Below are 23,906 nucleotides of genomic sequence, written 5' to 3'. Positions count from 1 at the left end.
GATAGCTTCTAAAAACAAAACTTTCCAAGATAGAAGCTTAATATCCAGGGAATGCATAAGTTCAAATGGAACCCCTTGAAGAACTTTAAGAACTGAATTTAGGCTCCATGGCGGAGCAACAGGTTTAAATACAGGCTTGATTCTGACCAAAGCCTGACTAAATGCTCGAACGTCTGGGACATCTGCCAGACGTTTGTGTAGAAGAATAGACAAAGCAGATATTTGTCCTCATAAAGAACTAGCTGATAATCTCTTCTCCAAACCTTCTTTGGAGAAAAGACAATATTCTAGGAATCCTAAACTTACTGCACGAGTAACCTTTGGATTCACACCAATAAAGATATTTGCGCCAAATCTTATGATAGATCTTCCTGGTGACAGGCTTTCTAGCCTGAATCAGGGTATCAATGACCGACTCAGAGAAACCACGCTTTGATAGAATCAGGCGTTCAATCTCCAAGCAGTCAGGCGCAGAGAAATAAGATTTGGATGCGTGAACAGACCTTGGATTATAAGGTCCCGCCTCATTGGCAGAGATCATAGTAGAACCAAGGACATGTCCACTAGGTCTGCATACCAAGTCCTGCGTGGCCACGCAGGTGCTATCAGAATCACCGAAGCTCTCTCCTGCTTTATTCTGTCAACCAGACGTAGAAGGAGAGGAAATACATAGGCCAGATTGAAGGACCAAGGCACTGCAAGAGCATCTATCAGTACCGCCTTGGGATCCCGGGACCTGGACCCGTAACGAGGAAGTTTGGCATTCTGACTGGACGCCATCAGATCCAATTCTGGTGTGCCCCATAGCTGAATCAGCTGGGCAAATACCTCCGGATGGAGTTCCCACTCCCCCAGATGAAAAGTCTAACGACTTAGGAAATCCGCCCCCCCAGTTCACTACTCCTGGGATGTGGATTGCTGAGAGATGGCAAGAGTGATCCTCTGCCCATTGGATTATTTTGGTTACGTCCATCATCGCTAGAGAACTCCTTGTTCCTCCTTGGTGATTGATATAAGCTACAGTCGTGATGTTGTCTGACTGAAACCTGATGAATTTGGCCGCAGCAAGCTGAGGCCATGCCTGAAGCGCATTGAATATCGCTCTCAGATCTAGAATATTTATCGGGAGAAGAGATTCCTCCCGAGACCATAAGCCCTGTGCTTTCAGGGAGTTCCAGACTAAACCCCAGCCTAGCAGGCTGGCATCTGTCGTTACTCTGGCCTGCGGAAATGCATTCCCTGAGACAGGTGGTCCTGAGACAACCACCAGAAAAGAGAATCTCTGGTCTCCTGGTCCAGATGCAGTTGAGGAGACAAATCTGTATAATCCCCATTCCACTGTTTGAGCATGCACAGTTGCAGTGGTCTGAGGTGTAGGCGGGCAAAAGGAACTATGTCCATTGCCGCTACCATGAGTCCGAAGTTTTGAATTTCTGACCTCCGTCAGAAATATTTTCATTTCTACCAAGTCTATCAGAATCCCTAGGAAGGAAACTCTTATAAGAGGGAAGAGAGAACTCTTTATGTTCACCGTCCACCCGTGAGATTTCAGAAAAGCCAACACAATGTCCGTGTGAGACTTGGATAACTGGAAAGTTGACGCCTGAATTAAGAAAAGGCGCCACTGCTATGCCCCGTGGTCGTATAACCGCCAGAAGGGACCCTAGCACCCTTGTGAAAATTCTGTGAATAGGGATGTGTAGATACGCATCCTTTAAGTCCACGGTGGTCATATATTGACCCTCCTGGATCAGAGGTAGAATAGACAGAATAGTCTCCATCTTGAATGATGGGACTTTGAGGAACTTGTTTAGAATTTAGAGATCCAAGATTGATCTGAAAGTTCCCTCTTTTTTGGAAACCACAAACAGGTTTGAGTAAAATCCTAGCCCGTTCCTCTTTTGGGACTGAGCGGATCACCCCCATGGTATGTAGGTCTTCTACACAGCGTAAGAACGCCTCTCTCTTTGTCTGGTTTACAGACAATCGAGAAATGTGAAAAGTCCCCCTTGGAAGAGAGCCTTTGAACTCCAGAAAATATCCCTGGGACACAATTTCTAAAGCCCAGGGATCGTGAACATCTCTTGCACAAGCCTGAGCGAAGAGAGAGAGTCTGCCCCCTACTAGATCCGGTCCTGAAACGGGGGCTACCCCTTCATGCTGTCTTAGAGGCAGCTGCAGGCTTCTTGGCCTGTTTACCCTTGTTCCAAGCCTGGTTAGGTCTCCAGACTGACTTGGACTGGGCAAAATTCCCCTCTTGCTTTGCAACAAAGGAAGCTGAAACGGGACCACTCTTGAAACTCTGAAAGGAACGAAAATTATTTTGTTTGGTCCTCATCTTATTTGATCTATCCTGAGGGAGGGCATGACCTTTCCCTCTAGTGATGTCTGAAATAATCTCAAATAGGGTCTTTCCCTTGAAAGGGATGTTCAAAAGCTTACCGCTAGATTTAGAGTTCTGCGGCCAAAGGGGTGCGTTAGCTACGCGTGCTTTTCCCCCCGCACCTTTTAAATACCGCTGGTATTTAGAGTTCACAGAAGGGCTGCGTTAGACTCCAAAAAGGGAGCGTAGAGCATAATTTACCGCCACTGCAACTCTAAATACCAGCGGTACTTACGGACGTGGCCAGCATCAAAAACGTGCTCGTGCACGATTCCCCCATAGGAAACAATGGGGCCGTTTGAGCTGGAAAAAAACCTAACACCTGCAAAAAAGCAGCGTTCAGCTCCTAATGCAGCCCCATTGTTTCCTATGGGGAAACACTTCCTAAGTCTGCACCTAACACCCTAACATGTACCCCGAGTCTAAACACCCCTAACCTTACACTTATTAACCCCTAATGGATCTCTTCAGCCCGATAATGGATCTCTTCAGCTCGATGATGGATCTCTTCAGCCCCCGCTTGGGCTTGGATGAAGACTTCGGAGCCTCCTCTGGACGGATCGGTGATACCCGGCGTGGTGAAGATAAGGTAGGGAGATCTTCAGGGGCTTAGTGTTAGGTTTATTTAAGGGGGGTTTGGGTTAGATTAGGGGTATGTGGGTGGTGGGTTGTAATGTTGGGGGGGGTATTGTATTTTTTTTTTACAGGCAAAAGAGCAGAATTCTTTGGGGCATGCCCCGCAAAAGGCCCTTTTAAGGGCTGGTAAGGTAAAAGAGCTTTTCTATTTGTATTTTAGAATAGGGTAGGGCATTTTTATTATTTTGGGGGGCTTTGTTATTTTATTAGGGGGCTTAGAGTAGGTGTAATTAGCTTAAAATTGTTATAATATTTTTCTAATGTTTGTAAATAATTTTTTTATTTTTTGTAACTTAGTTCTTTTTTTATTTTTTGTACTTTAGTTAGTTTATTTAATTGTATTTAATTGTAGGTATTTTTATGTAATTAATTTATTGATAGTGTAGTGTTAGGTTTAATTGTAGATAATTGTAGGTATTTTATTTAATTAATTTATTGATAGTGTAGTGTTAGGTTTAATTGTAACTTAGGTTAGGATTTATTTTACAGGTAATTTTGTAATTATTTTAACTAGGTAGCTATTAAATAGTTATTAACTATTTAATAGCTATTGTACCTGGTTAAAATAAATACAAAGTTGCCTGTAAAATAAATATTAATCCTAAAATAGCTACAATATAATTATAATTTATATTGTAGCTATATTAGGGTTTATTTTACAGGTAAGTATTTAGCTTTAAATAGGAATAATTTATTTAATAAGAGTTAATTTATTTCGTTAGATAAAAATTATATTTAACTTAGGGGGGTGTTAGTGTTAGGGTTAGATTTAGCTTTAGGGGTTAATAAATTTAATAGAGTAGCGGTGAGGTCCGGTCGGCAGATTAGGGGTTAATACTTGAAGTTAGGTGTCGGTGATGTTAGGGAGGGCAGATTAGGGGTTAATACTATTTATTATAGGGTTATTGAGGCGGGAGTGAGGCGGATTAGGGGTTAATAACTTTATTATAGTAGCGGTGAGGTCCGGTCGGCATATTAGGGGTTAATAATTGTAGGTAGGTGGCGGCGACGTTGGGGGTGGCAGATTAGGGGTTAATAAATATAATATAGGGGTCGGCGGTGTTAGGGGCAGCAGATTAGGGGTACATAGGGATAACGTAGGTGGCGGCGGTGTGCGGTCGGCAGATTAGGGGTTAAAAATTTATTAGAGTGGCGGCGATGTGGGGGGGCCTCGGTTTAGGGGTACATAGGTAGTTTATGGGTGTTAGTGTACTTTAGAGCACAGTAGTTAAGAGCTTTATGAACCGGCGTTAGCCCAGAAAGCTCTTAACTCCTGGCTTTTCTCTGCGGCTGGAGTCTTGTCGTTAGATTTCTAACGCTCACTTCAGTCAAGACTCTAAATACCAGCGTTAAAAAGATCCCATTGAAAAGATAGGGTACGCAAATGGCGTAGGGGGACCTGCAGTATGGAAAAGTTGCGGCTACAAAGTGAGCGTTAGACCCTTTCCTGACTGACTCTAAATACCAGCGGGCGGCCAAAACCAGCGTTAGGAGCCCCTAATGCTGGTTTTGACGGCTAACGCAGAACTCTAAATCTAGCGGATAGTTTTAGATGACACATCAGCAGACCAGGATTTAAGCCATAACGCCCTGCGTGCTAAAATGGCAAAACCTGAATTCTTTGCCGTAATTTAGCCAGTTGAAAAGCGGCATCTGTAATAAAAGAATTAGCCAATTTAAGGGCCTTAATTCTGTCCAAAATTTCTTCTAATGGAGTCTCCATCTGAAGAGCCTCTTCTAGAGCCTCAAACCAGAAAGCAGCTGCAGAAGTTGCAGGAACAATGCACACAATAGGTTGAAGGAGAAAACCTTGATGAACAAAAATTTTCTTCAGGAGACCCTCTAATTTTTTATCCATAGGATCTTTGAAAGCACAACTGACTTCAATAGGTATAGTTGTATGCTTAGACAGAGTAGAAATAGCTCCCTCCACCTTAGGAACTGTCTGCCACGAGTCCCGCATGGTGTCAGATATGGGAAACATTTTCTTAAAAACAGGAGGGGGAATAAACGGAATACCTGGTTTATTCCACTCCGTAGCAATAATATTCACAATCCTCTTAGGGACTGGAAAAAAAAAACATTAGTGTAAACAGGAACCTCTAAGTATTTATCCATCTTACACAATTTCTCTGGGACCACTATAAGGTCACAATTATCTAGAGCCGCTAATACCTCCCTGAGCAATAAGCGGAGGTGTTCAAGCTTAAATTTAAAGGCCGTCATATCAGAATCTGTCTGAGGAAGCATCTATCCTGAATCAGAAATTTCTCCCTCAGATAACAAATCCCTCACCCCTACCTCAGAGCATTGTGAGGACATATCAGATACGGCTACTAAAGCGTCAGACTGCTCAACATTTTTCCTTAACCCAGAGCTGTCCCGCTTTCCTTGTAAACCAGGCAGTTAGGATAAAACCTCTGTGAGGGCTGTATTCATAACTGTGGCCATGTCTTGTAAAATAAATGAATTTGACGCACTAGAGGTACTTGGCGTCACTTGTGCGGGCATTACTGGTTGTGACACTTGGGGAGAGCTAGATGGCGAACCCTCATATACTTCTGACTGAGAATCATCTATTGCTCTATTTTTAAGTGCTAATATATGTTCTTTATAGTTTATAGACATATCAGTACAATTGGGACACATTCTAAGAGGGGGTACCACAATGGCTTCCAAACATATTGAACAATGATTTTCCTTGGTGTCAGACATGTTAAACAGGCTAGTAATGTAACAAGCAAGCTTGGAAAACACTGTAATCAAAGTAAATAACACTTAGAAATAAAACGTTACTGTGCCTTTAAGAGAAAAAAAGCTGCACAAATTCTGCAAAACAGTGTAAAAAAGCAGTAAACATAATGAAATTTTTACAGTAGTATCATATAGCCTTAGTAACTTTGCACAGCTATGCAAATAAACAATTAACCCCTTAAAGGCAAAACCGGATTGAAAAAACATCAAAACCGGTAAAAAAGACTTTCAGCACCTTGCCACAGCTCTGCTGTGGCGCCTACATTTCAGAACAATTTGTGGGGAAAAAAACTTCTTTTACAGCCCTCAAACACGACAGGAACCTCTGGAGAAACAGTTAGAAGTCTCAGAGGAAAATAAACTGCACAACTGAGGCTCGAAAATAGGCCCCTCCCACCTCACTCGAGTTTTGAGGCCTAACAGAAAAACACTAGAGTGTCTCTAAATTAACCATGTGGGTTAAAAAACCCTAAAACAAGCCATAATGACCCCTTTAGTCCCTTCAAAAAAACGTTATAATTGCATCATTTACTGAATAAACAAAAACGTTTTTACCAAACAGTGTCACCAGTAACTAATGAGTCCTTCATGCAAGCTGAAATTCCTATCCACGTGTCTGAATACAGCTTACCCTTCCCTCATGGGAATAATGCCAGCCTTTCTAGATATAACATAGTCTGTCTAGAAAAAAATAGACTGAACATACCTTAATGCAGTTTAGCCTGCAAACTGTTCCCCCAACTGAAGTTTTCCTGTACTCTTCAGCCCTTGTGAGAACAGCAGTGGATATTAGTTACAAAATGCTAAGATCATCATGCTCCTTGCAGAAATCTTCATCCCTTTTCTGCCAGATAGTAAATAGTACACACTGGTACCATTTAAAATAACAAACTTTTGCATTTTTTAACATTTTTGTCACCGCACTCCTCTTTGCCCTTCCTAGCAGTTAAGCAGGCAGAGAGAATGACTGGGGGGTGGAGCTAAGGGGGGAGCTATATAGGCAGCTCTGCTGTGGGTGCTCTCTCTGCCACTTCCTGTAGGGGAGGAGAATATCCCACAAGTAAGGATGAATCTGTGGACTCGATACATCTTACAAGAGAAATATCATCCAAGTAGGGAGCTACTGCTATACCCTGGGTTCTGGCAACGGCCAGAAGAGCCCCTAGAACCTTCATAAAAATTCTTGGAGCAGTAGCTAAACCAAACGGAAGTACAATAAACTGGAAGTGCTGGTCCAGGAACACAAACCTTAGGAACTGGTTTCTCTGCTATCCTCCTGTGACAAAAGGAAAAGAATGACTGGGGGATAGGGTAAGTGGGAGAGGTATTTAAGCCTCTGGCTGGGGTGTCTTTGCTTCCTTCTGGTGGCCAGGTTCAGTATTTCCCAACAATAACCTGTGGACTCTCCTTATATTAAGAAGGAAATGGGGTATTAAAGAGCAAAGAAAGGGTAAGAAACAAGAAACATAGATATTGACGGTAGATAAGAGCCATAGGCCCATCAAGTCTGCCCGATATTACCTAACAGTATAAATTTATTTACCTTATGCTTGTTCCATGCATTTTTAAAGTCCCCCACAGTGTTTGTTGCTACTACCTCTAGAGGAAGTTTATTCCATGAATCAATCACTCTTTCTGTAAAGAAGTGCTTCCTCAAATTACTCCTGAATCTACTACCCTTTAGTTTGAGCTCATGACCCCTTGTTCTTGAATTTTTCATTTTATGTAAAATACCCACAGCCTCAGTTTTACTAAACCCTTTAATGTACTTGAAAGTTGCTATCATATCACCTCTTTCCCTTCTCTCCTCTAAGCTATACATATTTAGGTCATTGAGCCTATCCTGGTAAGTTTTATTTTTTAGACCATGTACCATTTTGATAGCTCTCCTTTGCACAGATGCTAGTTTGTTAATATCCTTCTGAAGATATGGCCTCCAGAACTGCACACAATACTCAAGATGAGGCCTAACTAATGATCTATAAAGTGGCATAAGAACCTTACTATTTCTGCTGCAAATACCTCTACCAATACATCCAAGCATTCTGCTAGCCTTACTCGCTGCATTACTACATTGTTTACTAGGTTTTAAATCATCTGAAATAATAATTCCCAAGTCCTGTTCCTCATCTGTAACAGTCAGTAAAGTGTCATTGAGTCTGTAATTAACATTTGGATTTTTCTTCCCTAAATGCATTATTTTACACTTTGCTGTGTTAAACTTTAGATCCCAATCGGTTGTCCAATCCTCTAATTGTTGTATATCACTTCTCATTTTGTCTACCCCCACTGGAACAGACATACTTTCCCCTGTAGCCCTTTGCTGATATCGCAGATAAATATGTTAAACAAAACAGGCCCCAGAACTGACCCCTGAGGAACACCACTAGTAACAGTCCCCTCTGCTGAATGAACTCCATTTACTAAGACACTTTGTTTTCTGTCCTTAAGCCAGCATTCCACCCAGTTCACAATTTTTGAATCTAGACCAAGGAGATACAGTTTGTGAATTAGTTTATTGTGTGGGACGGTGTCAAATGCTTTGCTGAAATCTAGATATGCTACATCAACTGCTCCACCCTTGTCTAATACTTTTGTTACATAATCAAAGTCAATTAGATTAGTCTGGCATGATCTCCCTGAACCATGCTGATGTTGGTCCTCTAAATTGTTTGTCTTTATGTAAGTCATAATTCTTTCTTTTAAGAGGCTTTCCATTAATTTCCCTACTACTGAATTTAAACTAACTGGCCTGTAGTTGTCAGATTCTTCTCTACTGCCCTATTTATGAAGAGGTATTACATTTGCTATTCTCCAATCATCTGGGACAGCTCCTGTTAATAGTGACTGATTAAACAGATAAGTTAATGGGACAGTTAGCACTGATCGAAGTTCTTTTAAAACCCTTGGATGAATATTATCAGGACCCACTGCCTTTTTAACATTTATTTTTGATAATGCTAACAAAACCTCATCCTCTGTAAAAAGATTACTGTTAAGCTTCTTTCTATTTTTTTGTAGCATCCCTTAATGTAGACATTCTATCTTCACAATCTTTTGTGAAAACAGAACAGAAGTAATCTGCTTATCTCCTTCTATTATTCTACCATCAACTGATTTCAATTTTACTATTCCTACCTTATTTTTTCTTCTTTCACTGATATATCTAAAGAATGTTTTGTCACCATGTTTTACTGACTGTGCTATGCTACCTTTTCTTCTGCATGAGCTTTAACCTTCCTAATTAACTGCTTAGTCTTTTTTTGTTGGAGTCTCCATATTTTCATATCATCATCTGCTTGTGTGTGTCTGTAATTTTTATAAGCTATCTTTTTGTCTTTACAGCATGTGCTACTTCTTTGTAAAACCAAATTGGTTTCCACTTTCTTTTAAAGATAATGCTTATAAAGATGTGTAAAGCAGACCTACCTGTGTGAGTTCTTCTGTGCCTCTGTAACTCATCACTCCTTGTAAACCTTTTGCCACAAAATATCCAGTTGCACACAAAAGGTCTTTCTCCAGTGTGCCATCGAAGGTGAGCTCGTAAGTGAGAGGTTTTGCCATATACTTTCCCACAACCCTCAATGTGACAGATGTGTTGTTTTTTCTTACCAGGTTCACTGCTACCTCTATCAAAAAGTGGAAACAACAATTACTATCAAACAGGATAAAGAACAATGTAAAGCAATGAATAAAATGTATGCATTCCATCTTTATTCTCCTTGCTCACTTAAAAGGACAGTATACTTTTTACATTGTTATTGTTTAAAATGATAAAATAATCCCTTTATTACCTATTCCACAGTTTTGCATAACAAACACTGTTATATTAATACACTTTTTACCTCTGTAATTAACTTGTAGCTAAGCCTCTGCAGACTGCCCCTTATCTTAGTGCTTTTCAGACCTGCAATCTAGACAATCAGTACTAACTCATAAATAACTCCATGGGAGTGAGCACAATGTTATCTGTATGGCACACATGAACCAGCACTGTCTAACTATAAAAAATTGTCAAAATGCACTGAGATAAGAGGTGGCCTTTAATTGCTTAGAAATAAGCAAATGAGCCTACCTAGTTTTGGTTTTTAACAAAGAATACCAATAGAACAAAGCAAATATGATGATAAAAGTAAACTGTAAAGTTGATTAAAATTAACCCATCTGCATGGAGAGAAATCTTGTGGGCTTTTTTGAGCATTAAATTGTAGAAAACATTTGTATCTCTACTTCACATTAGTTTTCTGCATATTGAGAAAAACAGCTCTTAAGCTAGAATTCACCTTTCTTAAATGATTTGAAGGACCTCATAGTACTGACAAGACTTCTTTGATAGTCTCACCAGATTAGTTTTAGAACATTGGGTCCTAAATTTGAAAATAAATCATTGTGCATGCTTTACATTAAAAAGGAGGAAACCTGGGACTGATATAAATTCTGTTTGCAGCAAATACATATTTAACTGAAATGCTTTCACTACAGATTAACTTATATTTGCTTCTAGTTTAGTACACATTTTCTGTGAGTTGAGTAAGTGTATTCAGAATTTGGAGCAAACTTCACCTGCATAAAAATTGTAGGCTAAATCAGATCTGCAGGTGTATAATACCAAACACCAGGAACACCCCTGTCTAGCTCACTTTCTGAAACTGTCAAGCTTATTGCAAACCAAAAAAACATAAATTATGCCTACCAGATAATTTCCTTTCCTTCTGTATGGGAAGAGTCCACAGCTGCATTCCTTACTTGTGGGAAATACTGAACCTGGCCACCAGGAGGAGGCAAAGACACCCCAAAGGCTTAAATATCTCCCCCACTTCCTCATAACCCCAGTAATTCTGCCGAGAGAACAAGGAACAGTAGGATAAATATCAGGGTGAAAAAGGTGCCAGAAGAATAAATTTAAAATTTAGGGCTGCCCATCGGAGAACACGGGCATGAGCTGTAGACTCTTCCCATACAGAAGGAAAATAAATTATCTGGTAAGCATAATTTATGTTTTCCTTCTTAATATGGGAAGAGTCCACCGCTGCATTCCTTACTTGTGGGAAACATTTACCCAAGCTCTAGAGTACACGGAATGCTAACGGGAGGAAAAAAAGAGAGGCGGACCCTAATATGAGGGCACCACAGCCTGCAAAACCTTTCTCCCTAAGGCTGCTTCAGCAAAAGCAAAGACATCAAAGTTGTAAAATTTGGAAAAAATATGTAAGGAGGACCAGGCCTTACAAATCTGATCCATAGAGGCCTCATTTTGAAGGCCCAAGAGGGAACCACTGCTCTTGTAGAATGAGCCACAATCCTCAAAGGAGGCTTATGTCCCACTGTCTCTATGCTAAACGGAAGACACTCCTCAGCCAAAAAGATAAGGAAGTCGAAGAGGCCCTCTGACCCCTACGCTTCCCGGAAAAGAGAACAAACGGAGAAAGAAGTTTGTCTAAATTCCTTTGTGGCCTGAAGATAGAACTTCAAGGCACAAACCACATCCAGAATTACGTTGTAAACGTTCCTTCGACGAAGGATTAGGACCTAAGAAAGGAACCACAATCTCTTGATTGATGTTGTGAAATGACACATTAGGAAGTAGCCTAACTTGGTTCGTAGAACAGCCTTTTCAGCATGGAAAGTCAGATAAGGAGGGACGCATTGCAAGGCAGCAATCACAGATACTCTGCGTGCAGAAGCAACAGCCAGTAGAAAAGGAACCTTCCAAGACAACAATTTATCTACTTCATGCATAGGCTCCAACGGAGCCCATTGCAAAACTTTCAGAACAAGATTTAAACTCCAAGGAGGAGCATTAGATATAAACACAGGTCTGATCTTAGCAGAGCCTTAACAAATGAAATCTATCCCTTCAGGGGACTTGCAGAAAAGCCCTTCTCCAGTACATTCTGGAGAACAGATTAAGTAGGTCCTCCACACCTTATGATAGATGCGATGAGCAACCAGCTTATGAGCTTAAATGAGAGTAAAAATAACGCTCAGAAAACCCTCTCTTGGCAAGGACTAAGTGTTCAATCTCCACGCAGTCAGACTCAGAGAATCTAGACATTGATGAACAAAGAGACCTTGGTCAGCAGATTCCTGCGACAAGGTAACTTCCATAGAGGAGATGATGACATCCCCAATAGATCAGCGAACCATATCCTTCGCGGCCAAGACGGAGCAATCAGTATCACAGATGCCTGCTTGATTCGAGCCACTACACCAGGAAGAACAGCCGGAAAAGATAAATTAGTTTGAACCTCCAAAGCACTGCTAATGCATCTGTTAGTTCCGCTTGAGGATCCCTGTACCTGGACCCATATCTGGGTAGCTTGGTATTGAGACGTCATAAGATCTAACTCTCGCAAATCTCTGCAAACACTCGGGATGGAGACACCATTCCCCCGGATGAAAATATTGTCGGCTGAGAAAATCCGCTTCCCAGTTGTCCACACCCAGAATGTGGATCCCTGACAGCGAACAAATGTGGGTCTCCGCCCACTCCAGAATCCGAGATATTTCCCTCATAGCTAGGGAGCTTCTCGTTCCCCCCCTGATGGTTGATGTAAGCCAACAAGGTTATATTGTCCGATTGGAATCAGATAAGCTGGGACGAACCCAGCAGAGGCCAAGCCTTCAGAGCATTGTATATTGCCCGAAGATCCAAAATGAGATCGGGAGGGAGCTTTCCTCCTGAGTCCATAGGCCCTGTGCCTTCCTGGCACCCCAAACAGCTCCCCATCCTGACAGACCCGCAACCGTAGTCACAATCACCCAGGATTGACTTAAGACGGACATCCCTCGGGACAAGTGATCCGGACAAAACCACCAAGAGAGCGATTCTCTTGATCGGTTGTCCAGAGAAATCTTTTGAGACAGATCCGAATGATGGCCATTCCACTGCTTCAGCATGCGCAGTTGCAACAGTCTGAGGTGAAACCTGGCAAAGGAAATGATGTCCATGCTGGACACCCTGAGACCAATCAACTCCATACACCGAGCCACAGATGACCTTAAGGAGGTCAAGACATGTTGAAGCTAGCTTGCAACGTGTCTGGTCTGTTAGAAATATTCTCATGTCTATGGAGTCTATTATAGTACCCGTGCATTCTACCCTGGTACTTGATACAAGAGAACTCTCTCTAGATTTATCTTGCATCCATGGGATCGAAAGAAGACAAGAGGAGAGGTTCCGAATGGTCCACTCTTCAAAAAAAATTCTTGGAGCCGTAGCTACACCAAAACGGAAGTGCAATAACTGGAAGTGCTGGACTCGGAACGCAAACCTTAGGAACTGGAAGTGTTCCTTAAGGATTGGTACGTGAAAAGAGCATCCTTTAGATCTATCGTGGTCATGAACTGCCCTTCTCGAACGAGGGGAAGAATGGACCCTATTGTCTCCATCTTGAACAAGGGGACATTTAAAAAATTGTTTAAGCACTTTAGGTCCAGAATCGGATGGAAAGTTCCCTCCTTCTTTGGGACCACGAAAAGGTTTGAATAGTATCCCAAACCTCTCACAGCGATAGGGACTGGGACAAAAACTCCTTAGAGGACAAAACCCGTATGCACCCCAGAAAGGCTTCCCTCCTTTATGGTCAGGAAGACAGGAGAGGAGGAATCTGCCCTTAGGTGGCTGAGACTTGAAACCTATCTTGTAACCCTGACCTGTGACCTCCAGGACCCACGGATCATGCATGTCCTTGAACCAATCGACTGAAAAGAGCGACAGTCTGCCCCCTACACGATCCAGAAGAGGACCAGGGACCGCCCATTCATGCCAACTTAGACTCGGCGGGCTTCTTGCTCTGCTTGGATTTATTCAGGGACTGAGCCGGCTTCCAAGAGCTCTTGGTTTGCTCTGGCCTAGCGGAGGACTGCTGACATGGGCTTTATCAGAACGAAAAGAACAAAAATTGTCCCTTAGACTAGTTCTGCTGTAGGAGGGCACCCTTGCCCCCTGTGACCATGGAGATAATTGGGCCCAGGCATGGACCAAACAAAATCATTCCCTTAAAGGAAAGGGAAAGAAGTCTAGACTTAGAAGTCATAACCGCAGACAATGACTTCAGCCAGAGCCCGACAGGCCTGAACAGAAATAGCTGAAGCCTTAGCATTCCGGTGAATAATCTGCCTAATAGTATCACAGATAAAAGAATTAGCAACCCTCAAGGTCGCAAATCTGTCCTGAGTAACGTCGAGGGGACGCCCCCCCCCCCCGATCAAATCCTATAAGGAGTCACACCGATTAAATCCTATAAGGAGTCACACCAGAAGGTAATTTTCTCCAGCAACAGCGGCCGCTGGTTGAAACAAATATGTTGAAACATCTTTCTTAACAGAGTCTCCTTCTTTTATCCATGGGCTCTTTAAACTAAGAGCTATCCTCAAGCGGGATAGTAGTACGTTTAGCAAGGGTGAAGATAGCGCCATCCCCTTTTAGGGATGGAACCTCACAACTCCATTGAGAGTCCAGGACCGGGAACAATTTCTTAAAGGGAGAAGAGGGGAAAAAGGAATCCATTCCTGTCCCATCTAACAGGAACAGGGAAAGATAAGGTACCACACTGTCCTCAAACTCCATCCAATTTAGGTATCAAAAGGTTTGTCAGGCAATTTGACCTCTGTTACCTCTGAATTTGCCAAAAACTTCCTTTAGAAGAAAGCACAAATTCCTAAAACTAAAGTCTGGTACCTCCGCAGCTGGAGGTTTAGAGGCAGCAGACTAGGACCCAGAATGTTCATACTCCGATGTCTCAAAAAGAACTTCATCCTCGGATTATCCTATCAGTTAAATCCAATAAATTATCTGATGTACTCTGGGAAGGAGTGCAATATATAACCTTTTGCTTGCGCTTAGCAGGGCGAGGTAAAGCATTAAAGGCCGCAGACACTGCCGTCTGAACTGCGCAGTAACGTCTGGTAAACAAAAGGCCCCCTCCATATGGAGGATCAGCAATGCTACAGGAAACTGCATGTGTAGAGGGATAAGAATGTAGTGTACGCACCTCACTGGACGACAACTCCTCAGAGGTGGACGGCTCAGTGGTATCAAACATGTTTGATATTATCACATTATCAAGGCATATGGAACATAATTAAGAGAGGGCGGATCTAAGGCCTCCTAACAATATAAACATGAATTACTCTTTAGGAATAGAGGGAGTAACCTCTAAAGTAACAGAATCCTCCATCGCTAGTGCAATAACTGGAGAACTATAGAAATAAAACAATTTTATTTTATTAAAAAAAACGGCACCTTTATACCCCAATGGCTGGGGCACTCACCACCTCCTATGCCCCAGACAGTACAGAGATTTATGACTCCTCTCTGATAGACACCCGGTCAGGAAAGAGGGAATGAATCACATGGTGAACAATGCAGGACTGTCCCTGCTATGAGAAACAGTGTGCCAAGTTTGTAAGCTGCACAGCTCTAAAAGTGAAAGTGAAACCTGTATATTCCAAATCAGCCTATAAGCCCATAACATCTCACGCATAAAAGCAGCATAAAATCAAATAATCATATAAGATTATTCACCCCTGTTCAATAATCCCCCTCAGGAGATATTAACCTTTGATTCTATACAGATAAAAGGAGTCACACTGTGACCCTGTCTTCTTGCGTTATTATACATGTATAAAAAACAAAATTTCTTTCTTTCTTGACACGGTGAGTCCACGGATCATCTTAATTACTGTTGGGAATATCACTCCAGAACAGGAAGCACCACAGCAAAGCTGTTAAATACCACTCCCTTTCCCACAACCCCCAGTCATTCACCCAAAGGGAAAGGAGAAAGGAAGTAATACAAGGTGCAGAGGTGCCTGAGGTTTATAGAAAATACAGGGCGGGCCGTAGACCCAGCGTGTCAAGAAAGAAAGAAATTTATCAGGTAAGAATACATTTTGTTTTCTTTCTAATGACACGGTGAGTCCAAGGATCATCTGAATTACTGTTGGGAACCAATACCCAAGCTAGAGGACACGGATGATAAGGGACAAGACAGATAACCTAAACAGAAGGCACCACTGCTTGAAGAACCTTTCTCCCAAAAGAAGCCTCAGCTGAAGCAAAAAGTATCAAATTTAGAAAATTTAGAAAAAGTTTGCAAAGATGACCAAGTGGCAGCCTTGCAAATCAGATCTACAGAAGCTCCATTTCTGAAGGCCCAAGAAGATGAAATAGCCCTCGTGGAATTAGCCGTGAGTTTCTCAGGAGGCTGCTGACAAGCAGTCTAATATGCCAAGTGAATAACACTCCTCAACCAACAAGAAAGAGAAGTAGCCGTAGCTTTCTGACCCTTATGCTTCCCAAAAAAACAACAAATAAAGAAGAAGACTGGCGAAAATCCTTTGTCGCCTGAAAATAAAATTTTAATGCATGAACCAAAAAAAAAAAAAAAAACGTTCCTTATGAGAAGAAGGATTAGGACACAAAGACAGAACAACAATCCCTTCATTAATATTCTTATCCGAAACAACCTTAGGAAGGAAACCTAGGGCAGAACGCAGTACTACCTTGTCAGAATGAAAAATAAGAAAAGGAGATTCACACTGCAATGCTGAAAGCTCTGAAACTCTTCGAGCCGAAGAGATAGCAACCAAAAACAAAACCTTCCAAGATAACATAATATCAAAGAATACATAGGCTCAAACGGAGTCTGCTGAAGAACTCTAAGAACTAGATTAAGACTCCAAGGAGGAGTCACAAACTTAAACATAGGCCGGATTCTAACCAGGGCCTGACAAAAAGACTGAATATCTGGCACATCCGCCAGACGCTTGTGCAACAAAATAGATAAAGCCGAAATTTGACCCTTCAGGGTACTGGCAGATAAACCCTTCTCCAGACCCTCCTGGAAAAAAGACAAAATCCTAGGAATCCTAACTCTACTCCAAGAATAGCCCTTAGATTCCCACCAATACAGATATTTACGCCATATCTTATAATAAGTCCTTCTAGTCACAGGCTTACGTGCCTGAATCATAGTCTCAATAACCGACTCAGAAAACCCACGCTTGAATAGAATCAAGCGTTCAATCTCCAAGCAGTCAGCTTCAGAGAAACGAGATTTGGATAAAGGAAGGGCCCCTGAAGTAGAAGGTCCTTCCTTAACGGAAGACTCCAAGGTGGGGAGGATGACATCTCCACCAGATCTGCATACCAGATTCTGCGAGGCCACGCCGGTGCAATGAGAATCACCGACGCCCTCTCTTGTCTGATCCGAGCAATGACCCGAGGAAGAAGGGCAAACGAGGAAACACGTATGCCAGACTGAACTTCCAAGGAACTGCTAGCGCATCTATCAGTGCAGCCTGAGGATCCCTTGACCTCAATCCGTACTTCGGAAGCTTGGCATTGTAACAAGATGCCATAAGATCCAACTCCGGTTGACCCCATTTGAGAATCAAACTGGAAAACACCTCCGGATGAAGTTCCCACTCCTCCGGATGAAAAGTCTGTATGCTCAGAAAATTGTCTTCCAAATTGTCCACTCCTGGAATGTGGATCGCGGATAGACAACAATTGTGAGCCTCCGCCCACTGCATAATCTTGGCTACCTCTGTCATGGCCAGGGAACTCTGAGTTCCTCCCTGATGATTGATGTAAGCCACTGGCATAATGTTGTCCGACTGAAACCTGATAAACTGGGTTGAAGCTAACTGAGGCCAGACCAGAAGAGCATTGAAGATTGCCCTCACCTCTAGGATATTTATGGGCAGAACCGATTCCTCCCGGGTTCACAGACCCTGGGCCTTCAGTGAACCCCAGACAGCTCCCCAACCCAGCAGACTGGTATCCGTGGTCACAATCACCCAGGTAGGCCTGCAAAAACAGGTTCCCTGGGAGAGAAGATCCTGAGACAACCACCAAGAGAATCTCTTGCAGCCTGATCTAGAACAATCTTTGGGGACAAATTTGTATAATCCCCGTTCCACTGTTTGAGCATGCATAACTGCAGAGGCCTGAGATGGAACCGAGCAAATGGAATGATGTTCATGACTGAAACTATCAGACCAATAACCTCCATACACTGGGCAACCGACGGCCGAAGAGATGACTGAAGAGCAAGGCAAGAATTGAACATTTTTGACTTCCTTGCATTTATCAAAAAAAATCTTCATCTCTAGAGAATCTATAATGGTCCCCAAAAATACCACTCTTGTAGCCGGAATCAAGGAACTTTTTCCTAAATTCACCTTCCAACCATGGGAGCACAGAAAAGACAACAACAAATTCGTGTGGGAGCTTGCTAGTTGAAAAGATGGCGCCTGAACTAGAATGTCGTCCAGATAAAGGTGCTACCACAACCCCCTGCAAGCTGAGCACTGCCAGTAACGCTCCCAGGACCTTTGAGAACACCCTGGGAGCTGTTGCAATACCAAAAGGAAGAGCCACAAACTGAAAATGCTTGTCTAAGAAAGCAAATCTCAGAAACTGGTGATGTTCCTTGTGGATAGGAATACGCAGATACGCATCCTTCAGATCTACTGTAGTCATGAATTGACCCTCTTGAACCAGAGGAAGCATTGACCGAATAGTTTCCATCTTGAAAGACGGAACTCTGAGAAACTTGTTTACACACTTGAGATCTAGGATGGGTCTGAAAGTTCCCTCCTTTTTGGGAACGATAAACAGATTGGAATAGAAATCTAGCCCCTACTCCAGAACTGGAACGATCACTACCATGTTGGAAAGATCCTGAACACAACTTAAGAATGTCCTTCTTTGTATCTGGTCTACAGAAAACCTGGAGAGAAGAAACCTTCCCCTGGGAGGAAAGGTCTTGAACTCTAGCTTGTATCCCTGGGACACAATATCTACCACCCAGGGATCTGGAACATCCTGAGCCCAAGCTTGAGCGAACAAAGAAAGTCTGCCCCCCACAAGATCCTCCCTGGGATCGGGGGCAGACCCTTCATGCTGACTTTGAATCAGCAACAGGCTTCTTAGATTGTTTCCCCTTGCTCCAGGACTGATTAGACTTCCAATAGGGCTTGGAATGATCCTGTTTGGAGGAGGAGCAGGAAGACTTACCAGAGTAGTTACGAAAGGAATGAAAATTACTCTTCTGTTTATTTCTCTTATCCTGAGGGAGAGAATGCCCCTTCCCTACCGTAACATCAGAAATCTCAGCCAAACCTGGCCTAAACAAGGTCTTACCCTGGCCCAAACAAGGTCTTACCCTTGTAAGGAATGGACAAAAGCTTAGATTTAGAGGACACATCCGCAGACCAGAACTTTAATCATAAGGTCCTGCGCGTCAGAACAGCAAAGCCAGAGATCTTTGCTCCCAACTTGATGACCTGAAGCATCAGCAATAAAGGAATTGGCCAACTTCAAAGCCTTGATTCTATCCTGAATCTCCTCCAGAGGAGTATCCTGCTAAATAGACTCAGTCAACGCATCAAACCAATAAGCTGCCGCGCTGGTAACAGTAGCAATACACACATCAGGCTGCCATTGAAACCCCTGGTGAACATACATCCTTTTAAGCAAAGCCTCCAACTTCTTATCCATGGGGTCCTTAAAAGAACAACTATCCTCAATAGGAATAGTGGTTCTCTTAGCCAAGGTAGAAATAGCTTCCTCCACCTTGGGAACTGTCTGCCAAGATTCCTTAATAGAATCCGCAATAGAAAACATCTTCCTAAAAATTGGAGAAGGAGAAAAAGGAATTCCAGGCTTCTCCCATTCCCGTGTAATAATCTCTGAAACACGATCTGGAACAGGAAAAACCTGCCACGGAAGGAACATCAAAAAACTTATTAAAATTTACTAGCCTTCTTGGGAGTAACTATGACCATCGAGTCAGAGTCATCCAAAGTAGCCAAAACCTCCCTGAGTAACAAACGAAGGTGCTCCAGCCTCCCACAGACCAGAGAAAGAAAAACGTAGCCAAAGACAATTCGGACTCCCCACTGCCAGCACCTGCTCTACGTTCTGACTAATACACACACCGGAACAGGAGTCGACAGCGTATCACTTCCTACACTCATAAGTGAAAAGAAGAGAGCGTGCAAAACTCGCGGTGAATAAACTCCGCCCATTGTGGGCATATACAATCACCTTTCGGCCGACATTACTTCCTCATATTACAAACAGTCACCGGGAAAATAAAATGCATGACTAAACTTCCCAAGCAGTCTGCCCAAAGCAACGAGCCATATGAGGAGAGCAAAAAAGCACTCCTAAAACAAAGCCAAACACTGAAAACAGAGCCAAAACCCTAACTCAGCAGTGCCACATAAAAGCTGCCACCATAAAAAACCTGCACAAGCAGGTTCACTATCCCAAAGTTAACCCCATAAGTGCCAACCTCTTCTGACCAATATATCAGAAAAATAAAAAACAGCACTTACCTCCATGACAATCTGCCCGGCAGCAGGGCAGCTCACAAGATTTGAAAGGCTTCATCCCTCACATGGACCTGTGGAAACAAAAAAAGGCCAAGTAAACCTACTTAGGCTTTTATAAAAAGGGCAGCACAAACTACTTGGGAGGCACAGTGGGAACTATACCCCACAAGTTCCCATATGCTCAAAAGCCACCACTGCTCTACTGAAGAGACTGACATGGACTACGGCTAGACCCGAAAAGCCCAGAGGAAACCTGTTCTGCCTAAAAAAACATAATTTATGCTTACCTGATAAATGTATTTCTCTTGTGGTGTATCCAGTCCACGGATCATCCATTACTTGTGGGATATTCTCCTTCCCAACAGGAAGTTGCAAGAGGACACCCACAGCAGAGCTGTCTATATAACTGCCATATCCAGTCATTCGACCGAAAACAAGCAGAGAAAGGAGAAACCATAGGGTGCAGTGGTGACTGTAGTTTAAAATTAAAAAATACCTGCCTTAAAATGACAGGGCGGGCCGTGGACTGGATACACCACAAGAGAAATAAATTTATCAGGTAAGCATAAATTATGTTTTCTCTTGTAAGGTGTATCCAGTCCACGGATCATCCATTACTTGTGGGATATAAATACCAAAGCTAAAGTACACGGATGAAGGGAGGGATAAGGCAGGTACTTAAACGGAAGGTACCACTGCCTGTAAAACCTTTCTGCCAAAAATAGCCTCCGAAGAAGCAAAAGTATCAAATTTGTAGAATTTTGAAAAAGTATGAAGCGAAGACCAAGTCCCCGCATTGCAAATCTGTTCAACAGAAGCCTCATTTTTAAAGGCCCATGTGGAAGCCACAGCTCTAGTAGAATGAGCTGTAATCCTTTCTGGAGGCTGCTGGCCAGCAGTCTCATAGGCTAAGCAGATTATGCTTTTTAGCCAAAAAGAAAGAGAGGTTGCCGAAGCCTTTTGACCTCTCCTCTGTCCAGAGTAGACAACAAACAAAGCAGATGTTTGACGAAAATCTTTAGTAGCTTGTAAGTAAAACTTTAAAGCACGAACCAAGTCCAGATTGTGTAATAGGCGTTCCTTCTTTGAAGAAGGATTAGGACACAAAGACGGAACAACAATCTCTTGATTGATATTCTTATTAGATACCACCATAGGTAAAAACCCAGGTTTGGTACGCAGAACTACCTTATCTGCATGGAAGATCAGATAAGAAGAATCACATTGTAAGGCAGATAACTCGGAAACTCTACGAGCCGAGGAAATAGCTACCAAAAAAAGAACTTTCCAAGATAAAAGTTTGATATCTACGGAATGAAGAGGTTCAAACGGAACCCCCTGAAGAACTTTAAAAACCAAATTTAAGCTTCAAGGTGGAGCAACAGGTTTAAACACAGGCTTGATTCTAACTAAAGCCTGACAAAATGCCTGAACGTCTGGGACATCCGCCAGACGCTTGTGCAAAAGAATAGATAGTGCAGAAATCTGTCCCTTTAAGGAACTAGCTGACAATTCTTTCTCCAATCCTTCTTGGAGAAAAGATAATATCCTGGGAATCCTGACCTTACTCCATGAGTAGCCCTTGGATTCACACTAATAAAGATATTTACGCCATATCTTATGATAGATTTTCCTGGTGACAGGCTTTCGTGCCTGAATTAAGGTATCAATGACTGACTCGGAGAAACCATGCTTTGATAAAATCAAGCGTTCAATCTCCAGGCAGTCAGCCTCAGAGAAATTAGATTTGGATGGTTGAAAGGACCTTGAAGTAGACGGTCCTGTCTCAGCGGCAGAGTCCATGGTGGAAAGGATGACATGTCCACCAGATCTGCATACCAAGTCCTGCGTGGCCCCGCAGGCGCTATCAAGATCACCGATGCTCTCTCCTGCTTGATCTTGGCAATCAGACGAGGGAGCAGAGGAAACGGTGGAAACACATAAGCCAGGTTGAAGGACCAAGGCGCTGCTAGAGCATCTATCAGCGTTGCCTTGGGGTCCCTGGACCTGGATCCGTAACAAGGAAGCTTGGTGTTCTGGCGAGACGCCATGAGATCCAGTTCTGGTTTGCCCCAACGATGAACCAATTGTGCAAACACCTCCGGATGGAGTTCCCACTCCCCCGGATGAAAAGTCTGTCGACTTAGAAAATCCGCCTCCCAGTTCTCTACACCTGGGATATGGATAGCTGATAGGTGGCAAGAGTGAATCTCTGCCCAGCTAATTATCTTTGAGACTTCTAACATCGCTAGGGAACTCCTTGTTCCCCCTTGATGGATGATGTAAGCCACAGTCGTGATGTTGTCCGACTGAAATCTGATGAACCTCAGTGTCGCTAGCTGAGGCCAAGCCTGAAGAGCATTGAATATCGCTCTTAGTTCCAGAATGTTTATTGGAAGGAGTGTCTCCTCCTGAGTCCACGATCCCTGAGCCTTCAGGGAGTTCCAGACTGCACCCCAACCTAGAAGGCTGGCATCTGTTGTTACAATTGTCCAATCTGGCCTACGAAAGGTCATACCTTTGGACAGATGGACCCGAGATAGCCACCAGAGAAGAGAATCCCTGGTCTCTTGATCCAGATTTAGTAGAGGGGACAAATCTGTGTAATCCCCATTCCACTGACTGAGCATGCATAGTTGCAGCGGTCTGAGATGTAGGCGTGCAAACGGCACTATGTCTATTGCCGTTACCATTAAGCCGATTACTTCCATGCACTGAGCCACCGAAGGGCGAGGAATGGAATAAAGAACACGGCAGGAATTTAGAAGTTTTGATAACCTGGACTCCGTCAGCTAAATTTTCTACAGAATCTATCAGAGTCCCTAGGAAGGAAACTCTTGTGAGGGGGGATAGAGAACTCTTTTCCTCGTTCACCTTCCACCCATGCGACCTCAGAAATGCCAACACTATGTCCGTATGAGACTTGGCAACTTGGAAGTTTGATGCCTGAATCATGATGTCGTCTAAATAAGGGGCCACTGCTATGCCCCGCGGCCTTAGGACCGCCAGAAGCGACCCCAGAACTTTCATAAAAATTCTTGGGGCTGTAGCTAACCCAAAGGGAAGAGCTACAAACTGGTAATGCCTGTCTAGGAAGGCAAACCTGAGAAACCGATGATGATCTTTGTGTATCGGAATGTGAAGATAAGCATCCTTTAAATCCACTGTAGTCATGTATTGACCCTCCTGGATCATAGGTAGGATGGTACGAATAGTCTCCATCTTGAATGATGGAACTCTGAGGAATTTGTTTAAGATCTTTAGAACCAAAATTGGTCTGAAGGTTCCCTCTTTTTTGGGAACCACAAACAGATTTGAGTAAAATCCCTGTCCCTCCTTTGGAACTGGGTGGATCACTCTCATAACTAGGAGATCTTGTACGCAGTGTAAGAATGCCTCTCTCTTTATCTGGTTTGCAGATAATTGAGAAAGGTGAAATCTCCCTTTTGGAGGGGAAGCCTTGAAGTCCAGAAGATATCCCTGGGATATAATTTCCAACGCCAAGGGATCCTGGACATCTCTTGCCCACGCCTGGGCGAAGAGTGAAAGTCTGCCCCCCACTAGATCCGTTACCGGATAGGGGGCCGTTCCTTCATGCTGTCTTAGAGGCAGCAGCAGGCTTTTTGGCCTGCTTACCCTTGTTCCAGGTCTGGTTAGGTCTCCAGACCGTCTTGGACTGAGCAAAAGTTCCCTCTTGTTTTGCATTAGAGGAAGTTGATGCCGCACTTGCCTTGAAATTTCGAAAGGCACGAAAATTAGACTGTTTGGCCCTTGATTTGGA

The 23,906-nt window shown here is 43.1% G+C and overlaps 1 protein-coding gene across 2 annotated transcripts in view; it reads right to left on the bottom strand.

The window, feature by feature from the left end:
- Positions 1-23,906, bottom strand: part of SP4 (Sp4 transcription factor) — a 255,222-nt gene that overhangs the window by 59,109 nt on the left and 172,207 nt on the right. For both annotated transcript variants that reach the window (XM_053714137.1, XM_053714136.1), the window contains exon 5: positions 9,203-9,402. In XM_053714137.1, coding sequence (XP_053570112.1) covers positions 9,203-9,402 — 200 coding nt within the window. The remainder of the gene's footprint in view (positions 1-9,202; positions 9,403-23,906) is intronic.

The sequence above is a fragment of the Bombina bombina genome, chromosome 5 (assembly GCF_027579735.1).
Source record: "Bombina bombina isolate aBomBom1 chromosome 5, aBomBom1.pri, whole genome shotgun sequence".
In the NCBI taxonomy this organism is placed as follows: Eukaryota; Metazoa; Chordata; class Amphibia; order Anura; family Bombinatoridae; genus Bombina; species Bombina bombina.
This window is presented reverse-complemented; position numbering and strand designations above follow the sequence as displayed.